The sequence below is a fragment of the Ctenocephalides felis genome, unplaced genomic scaffold (assembly GCF_003426905.1).
Source record: "Ctenocephalides felis isolate EL2017-DRISC unplaced genomic scaffold, ASM342690v1 CF-g0.4_SCAFFOLD_00188, whole genome shotgun sequence".
NCBI lineage: Eukaryota > Metazoa > Arthropoda > Insecta > Siphonaptera > Pulicidae > Ctenocephalides > Ctenocephalides felis.
Window position 1 is genome coordinate 29,103 of NW_020536342.1, and position 8,924 is coordinate 38,026.

The following is an 8,924-nucleotide window of genomic DNA, read 5'->3' on the forward strand; positions in this document are numbered from 1 at the left end:
CAGGAGAAAAACTTATTGTGGAACCCTAAAAACCCGCATTATCGCAATAAGAAGCTCAAAGACGATGCTTGGGAGGAAATCGCAAACATGCTCCAAAAAACTATGAGCGAAGTAAAACAAAAGATGACGAGTCTTTTGGGGTCCTACAGAAGGGAAAGGAAAAAAGTTAAAGATTCGCTCGGCACCGGCAAAGGTTAGTTTGTACATAAACAAATGACAATATTTCATGATTTTATATCAATATACACAAGTTGTAAGTGGCATTTTGCCTAAAGGCAAATTACATAAACTTTTTGAAACTTACACTTCATCAACTTAATCTATAGCAATTGAGATTCACTAAAAATCAATTAAGACGATTTGCAATGAATATTCATAACATATGTATTGACATAAATTATATTAATTTCATTTCATCTAATCAATACGCTACAATTGTATTTTAATATAGTGAGAACGTAAACTGTAATCAATACCTACCTTCGAAAAACGGAATGTTCGTATAATTCAACATAGATCATAAATAATATATTGCAAATTATACAACTTAAGTGAAATATACATTCGAGTTAATAAATTGTATAATTTAAGGTTTTGAGGAAATTTATAACTCAGATTGGTTAGGATACCCTTATTTTTCCTTTTTGCACGAACGAGATGCTCCGAAGGGCTCTATCAATAGAGTTGAAGTACAACAGGTAAAGAAAAAAAGAAGGCGCGTAAGATACACACGCGATTGAAGTAAAACTCTTAGTATATGCGATACTACTATTTCAAAACAATAAATTCATTTCTATTATACTTCGAATATTATATGGTTGATTTGAGAGAACTAAAGCTAAGATAATTCTAAATTTTTCGAGAAAGTTGATTGGAATAAATTATTATTTGTTGAATTTAGTTTATTGTCTAAAAATCAACAATGTTAGATATTCTTTCGAGTAAAATTTGATATAGACATCTCCAGAAATAAGTAATAGTATCACTGAGATACTATATAATATTTAAGAGACTTCAATCTTCATTAGAAATGTAAAGCAGTTGCTAATGAATAAGTTTTATAATACTCGATATAGTTTTATATTTATGTTACTCATATAGCGTAACAGAGTAATGACTAGATATCAATTCGTTCATCATTTATCCAAATGTACAACTTTATAATACTTTATCTTGATCAGACAAGCAAGGGATTGTATGCTTTGATATTTGAATAATAGTAAGAATAATAAAAATATCATTAAAACTTATTTCAAAGTTCGCTTCGAGCTACCGTGCAGTGCACTTCGTACCTTATCAGGTTCAGGTATAATTCGTGCGTTATTGTAAAAGGTATTGTTATCAGTTGAATCATAATACCGAAGTGTTATAAATCAAAACAATCGAATGTACCCGCAAGGGTACATTTCAGTGTATTAAAATTAATGTAAACACATTGTTCATACGGACTTTTATAATAAAGTGATTGTAATATTTATTGAACAAAAACTAAATAGTGTTTAATACAAAGAGTGTCATAGTGTACAACAATTTAATTGTGGACCCCTTTGGGGTTCGCAATGAATAACTTAATTGTGGAGTCGGCAAATGTAATTGCCGACGACTCACATACCAGCTCAGAATTTATTACAGAACATCTACGCAATCAGTCTGCAAATTCAACCTGTTCATCAACAGACATAATAACTAATGCTCCCGCACCGTCAACAAACATAACAACTAATGCTCCCATACCTTCAACTAGTGTTATGGAAGTTGAAACGGATACTAACAATTCTAATAAAAACAAATGGCAAATTGTCCCGATTGCCGGCGTTAAAAGAAGACGTTTGAATATTCAAACTGATAATTCGATAGCATTAGGTAATCGATTTAGTGTCCTTACTAATAAAGAACCAGTACCTGTTACTGAAACCTCTGCTTCAGTTAAAAAAGCATTGCCGCCTCCCGTTTTTATTTACGGAGTTGACGATTTTAAAGGAATGTTAGACGATCTGAAATCTGTGTTAACAAAAAATACTTTTACGATTAAAACTTTGCCAGATAAAGTTACTAGATTTAACGTTCAATCTGTTGAAGATTACCGTAATTTTGTCAAATTTCTTCGAACTCGAGATATCGTATTTCATACATACCAAATCAAATCGGAAAGGGCATATCGTGTTGTACTAAAGTACATCCACTATAAAACTGATATCAACGAATTAAAGCAGGAAATTGAATCCAAGGGACATAGAGTTAGAAATATCACTAATGTGTTGCATCACAGAAATAAAAACCCACTTGATATGTTTTACATTGACTTGGAACCTGACAAAAATAATACTGAAATTTTCAAAATAAACAAGATATTGAACCAAATAATTCATTTTCATCCACCGATTAATAATTCAGGAATTTCCCAATGCAGTCGCTGCCAATTATTCGGCCATACAAAATCCTATTGTAATAGACCGTTTATTTGTGTAAAATGCGGTGATGATCATCCCACTTCAATTTGTTCCAAGTCGCGTGAATCTCCAGCAGTCTGTGCAAACTGTTTTCAATCTCATCCAGCTAATTACAAAGGTTGCGTCATTTATCAACAGATAGTTAATTCTAAAAATAGAATTAACAGTAAATTTTCTGTCAATCAAAACAAGCCTACCGCTTCGCAAAGCTACGCAGACAGGTCTCGCTTTGGCAGACTCACCAACACCGAGCACTTATCGTATGCGCAAGCTATAAAATCACATAACCCAGTCAACAATTCAGAAAATCAAAATTCAGCTATCTCTCAATTTCTAGTGGAATTTAAAGCAATGTTTAACCAGCTAATGCAACAGAACAGTATGATAATTAACATGCTATCAACACTAATCAATAAAAGAAACTAGTATCAATGGCTAGATTTATTAGAATATGTGCTTGGAATGCAAATGGACTTCTACAACATAGGAACGAACTAATTATTTTTCTGGAAGAAAACAAAATTGACGTGCTGTTAGTAAGTGAAACCCACTTTACTAATTACTCCAATATGTACATTCCCTACTACAACATTTATCACAATCCGCATCCAGATGGCTCTGCTCATGGTGGTTCAGCTATACTAATTAAATACAACTTATCTCACTATGAGGTTCCTAAATATAGCAAGGATTTCTTACAAGCTACATCAATCCAAGTCAAACTCGCTACATGCAACATCATACTATCTGCAGTATATTGCCCTCCACGTCATGCGATTACCAGCTCTCAATTCTATGATTTCTTCTCATCTTTAGGACCCAGGTTCATAGTGGGAGGTGATTTCAATAGCAAGCACCCTCTCTGGGGCTCAAGATTGACTAATCCCAAGGGCAGACAATTATACAGTGTAATTTCCCAATATAACTATGCAACGCTGTCGACGGGTACTCCAACTTACTGGCCCTCAGATCCCAAAAAGAAACCAGATCTACTGGATTTCTTTATTTTTCATGGCATCAATACAAATTACACTGAAATAGAAACCAATTTTGACCTTTCATCCGACCACACTCCTGTAATTGCCAGTATCTGCTCATCTATAATTAATATTTCTCGAGCACCATGCCTTCACACTGCGAAAACAAATTGGGATATGTATCGCAAAAAAGTTGAGGACAAAATCAATCTGCAAATGAGATTGAAAACGCAAACTGATGTTAATACAGCTATCGAAAACTTCAACAACATTTTGACTGAAGCTGCTTCATCCTCTACGCCTAAACCTGTGCAATCCAATCGACAATCTACTTCCCTAGAAATCAAAAGGCTTATCGCTGAAAAACGGAGAGCAAGAAGAAAATGGCATAACAGCCATTTACCATCAGATAAAACCTACTTTAACAATATCAGTAATAAGCTGAAGAATAGATTGAAGGAGATGAGCAATATTAATTTCACCAACTATGTAGCCAGCCTTAACCGCTTCGATAATTCTATTTGGAAACCAGTAAAAAACCGACTCAAACCATGTGTGCGAAACCCGCCAATTCGTTGGGATGCTGACAACGACTCGACTTGGTCACGAAGTGATAAGGATAAAACTGAAGTTTTTGCCAAGTATTTATCCTCTGTGTTTCAGCCTAATTTATCTTCTGATAATCAAATTCCTGATTGTGACATGGTTTTTCGAACGATTCCTGTTAGAAATAATAAAAAATTCTTCTCTCTGAGAAGGGTTGTCAGGGAAATTTACAAACTTAAAAACAAAAAATCTCCAGGAATCGACTTAATTTCGTCGAGGATGTTGAAAGAATTGCCTAAAAAAGGTATTATTTGTCTAACATACATATATAATGCTATATTAAGACTGGAATTCTGGCCTAAATCCTTTAAAACCTCTATAGTTAAAATGATTCCAAAGACTGGAAAGGATCCATATTTGGTTTCATCTTATAGGCCTATTAGCCTTCTACCTATTACCTCAAAAATTTTCGAAAAACTTTTACTTCAAGATATATTATCAGAATCAAATAATATACCAGACCATCAATTTGGCTTTCGTAAGCAACATTCGACAACACAACAGTGTCACAGACTTGTTAATATTATTAATAACTCCTTCGAAGCCAAGGAATACTGTTCAGCCGTGTTTCTGGATGTAAAGCAGGCATTTGACAAAGTGTGGCATGAGGGATTACTTTTAAAAATAAAATATAACCTTCCATCATCCTACTATGAAATTCTTAAGTCATACCTTACAGACAGAACATTCAAAGTCAGAGTTAATTGTGAAACTTCTACTTCTTTTCCGATAAGTGCCGGCGTTCCACAAGGAAGTGTACTGGGTCCGTTCCTTTATTTACTATTTACGAGCGATTTTCCTTCATTGCCAACTACATCAATTGCTACATTCGCTGATGACATTGCAATACTTTCCTCTGATATCAACCCTATCGTTGCATCTATCAAGCTCCAGCTACATTTATATGCTGTCGAGCGATGGACGAGAAAATGGCGCATTGTTATTAACGAGAGCAAGTCTTGCCACATTACATTTTCTTTGAACAAACAAACATGCCCTGAAGTATACTTCAACTGCCTGAAAATTCCACCAGCTGATAATGTTAAATATCTGGGAATATACTTGGATCGAAAACTGACATGGAAAACCCACATTATGGCTAAAATAAAGCATATCAAACAGAAGATTGCAGACCTGAATTGGCTAATGAGGCGCAAATCAATCCTATCGCTTGAAAACAAACTATTGATATACAAATCTGTAATAAAGCCCATTTGGACATACGGTATAGAGCTTTGGGGTTGCGCCAGCATGTCCAATATTGTCTTAATGCAGCGGATGCAATCCAAAATCTTAAGGCAGATCACCGACGCACCCTGGTACGTAAGCAATAAAATCATCCATGACGACCTCAATGTTTCTTTTATTAAGGATGTAATTACCAGCAGAAGTTCATTGTATCACTCCAAGCTAGAAATCCATCCAAATCAACTTATAGCACCTCTACTTATGACTCCGTCTACTAGAAGGTTGAAGAGAATAATACCCATGGACTTGACATAAAATAATGAGCTGTTCATTGGAACAGTTTCACGGATTATTTAGTTTATTTTATAATTTCACCTTTAGTTTTAATTATATTATGAGTTGTAATTATTATTATTTTTTATTTACTTTTAATTTTTTGATTTATTATATATTATTTTAATTATGCCATCTCTGTAACTCATAGAGTCATTCTGACTCTGATTGTTATAATTAATAAAATAAAAAAAAAAAAAAAAAAAATTAAAACTTATTTGTTGTTGAAAGTCTTGCTGCTTGAAAGTCTTTTGTACTATTGTTCTGAGGCATTTTTGTGCCTTGTTTTTAGAAACAGTAAACAATCCATTGATACTGGTAACTGCTGAATAATGCCAAACAGAAAAGCTCTGTTGATTATGAGTTTTATTGTATTCTTATAATATTTTGTCAAAGATTTTACCTTGAGACTTGAGTAATGATCCATTCCTTTCCGTTTTTTAATATTAAGTATAGTTTCATTTTTATTCATCATCGTTGTCACATTCTATATCTACTCCTTTCCTTTTTAACCAGAGTTAACAATATCATCACTGATGCCTACATTAGTTGTTATAATATCCCTTCGATATCAACGATTATTTTTTATGGAATTGCTGATGTATATATTCTTCTTGATTAGCTAAAGACAACCTATACACATACATATCTACAGCAATAAATACTACAGTGAAATTTATCTTGCCTATAAAAATAATTGCGATTGAAGTTACTTCAAAGATATAATACAGCAACTATGAATAATAAACTACAAAACTTACGTTTCTTACGAGTAAACAGCACGACATTTTTAAATGTTTTTCATTATAATTATTAGCAAGTGATACTGTATTACGCTTTTGTTTATTTTCATTAAAGTTACATGTCGACAACATAACCTTAATGATAGTAGCGTTGACATTCGATATACCGTAATCCACATAGTTGCCGTACAAGACGATAATACATACGCGACATGTTTCGAATAACGACTCCGTTGCTCAATGACGAATTGGTTAGTCGTAACGCACTTTCGTTGCATTTAACTCTGATTTACACCCTAATCGCACATATAAAGAAGTTTCACTTCAAAAAAATATATCATTTCAATCATTTATTTTCTTTATGTAATTGCACGGTATCATTTTTTGCAGAATAGCGAAACTACATTATCATCAGATGACGACTTTGTATCACCACAAAAAAAAAGAAAAAAAGGCCAGAAGATGACCAGGACACTTTGATAAAAACGCAATTATTGCAGTATATAACAGAATGTAATAAACCTAAACAACCGGAACAACTGCAACAACCACAACCACCTACCATAAAAAACCATTCTGTACAATATATTGCCGAAAGTTTGGAGTGGTTCGATCCGGACGTCAGGATGAATGTGGAGAAACAATTGATGGATGTATTATGTGAAGCAAAAAATAAAGTCATTGAAGAGAGAAAAGCAAAAATGGTGAACCCAATTACTGATAATTTGGTACAAAACCTGAGCGAATTTATAACTTTTCCGGACACTAGCCCATAGTTTATATGTTTCAGTAAATATTTATTAATTAAATAGTTTTATAGTGAAATATTATTTTATTAATGCACATTTTGTAATTACACTTGTAAAATACAATTTATATTCTATATATATAAGAGAAGTTCATTTTATTGGTACATATTTTGCCATGTCACTGCGCCTTCATTTAAAAAATAGTTAGCAAAATCTTCTCTTACATCTTTAGCTAAGGCAGAAGCTGGCCTTCCAACTGGTTCAAAATTATTTAGTGCCGTTTCGTGATTTGCTCGCCATTCACCTTCGACAATGTGACCCATTATATCACTATCTATGGATCCAACCGGCGTGTACAATAAGTTGGAAGTTTTACTTGCCCTCAAAAAATTGTGTAGGAAAACTGTTGCGAATACAATTTTCTGAGCTTTATCGGGTTGCAAACATAGTGGCTTTCTTAAAACTCTAAAAACTGAGGACATTATTCCGAATACATTTTCTACAACCCGACGAGCTCTACTTAATCTATAATTAAAAATTCTTTCCTTTGTATTTTTGCTGTGAAACCCCCCAAATGGTTTCATAATTTTAGTGGTTAAAGGCAATGCCCTATCACTAATAAACACATGCGGGCATTTCTGCAGACTACCTGGGAGTAGCGTCGCTTCTGGGAGGTTTAACAAATTATCGTTAATATATTGAGATATGAGGGCGTTTTTAAAAACGCCTCCATCGGAAATTCTTCCTTGGCATCCTATGTCTGCAAATATAAAATTGTAGTTAGCATCTACCACAGCAAACAAAACAATACTGAAAAACCCTTTATAATTGTAATAATCAGAGCCACTATTAATGGGGCAATCAATTCTTATGTGCTTGCCGTCTATTGCACCAATACAATTGGGGAAATTCCAGCGTCGTTCATATCCTGAGGCAATTTCAAGCCACTCTTCTGCCGTTTCTGGCATCTTAAATAAATTGTTATTTTTATGTAAGTATATACATACACACACACACACACACACATATATATATATATGTATATATATGGTATATATATATGTGTGTGTGTGCGTGTGTGTGGATTATATGCCCATATATAATAATTCTTACTTTTATGTATTGTTTCAACGATGATATCAAAGCATCACAAACGCGAGGAATAATTTTTGAAATCGATTGCTTTGATATATGAAACAAATACTGTAAGCTTGCGTAACTATCCCCAGTAGCCAAAAATCTTAGAGTAACAGCCAATTGCTCCTTGACAGATATGCAGCATCGAAATGACGTATCTTTTTTTCCAATTTTGGGTCCTACCATATCAATAAGTATTTGGAAGTCTTCCACTGACATTCTCATAAAATTTCTGAAATGACCAGTGTTTTCGTTGGATATTAGTGGCCTGAGGACATCATTTCGGGTTTTAAATAAAGGCGCCATCCAATAACGGCGTTTTCTCGCAGAAGACTTTGTAGAATTTTCGTTCAGGAGCCAATATGTCATCATAATGATATTAGGGTCTGGCCTGCGATCACCCATTGTAAAGACCAATCCTGGAAATAAAGTGTTTATTTCGAGACCGAAAATCAAACGTTTGAACATAAACCGATCAGTTTTCTTCTAAGCTGAAATATAAATACAAGATAAATAAATGTTATTAAAATATTTATCGTTATTAATAACATCCACCTTTACTTTCACTAACTATGCTTTAATAACTCAACAAATCTTTCACTAACACTTATATAAAAAAACAACAACAGAAAACTGTACTCGCAATCACCAACTTACATCGAACGAAACATCTACTTAAACGTCAAATTGCTCGCAGTGTGCGTCGCGCACAGAGCCAACGCATGCGTGCGTCGCGAACAG

The 8,924-nt window shown here is 33.8% G+C and overlaps 1 protein-coding gene across 1 annotated transcript; it reads right to left on the reverse strand.

Annotated features, from left to right (window-relative positions):
- Positions 1–7,201: 7,201 nt before the first annotated feature.
- Positions 7,202–8,588, reverse strand: LOC113382090 (protein ANTAGONIST OF LIKE HETEROCHROMATIN PROTEIN 1-like). Its single transcript, XM_026620673.1, has 2 exons — positions 8,160–8,588; positions 7,202–8,014 (listed from the first exon to the last, which is right to left on the reverse strand). Exons 1-2 carry the CDS (start codon positions 8,586–8,588, stop codon positions 7,202–7,204), a joined length of 1,242 nt encoding a protein of 413 aa, XP_026476458.1.
- Positions 8,589–8,924: the final 336 nt, after the last annotated feature.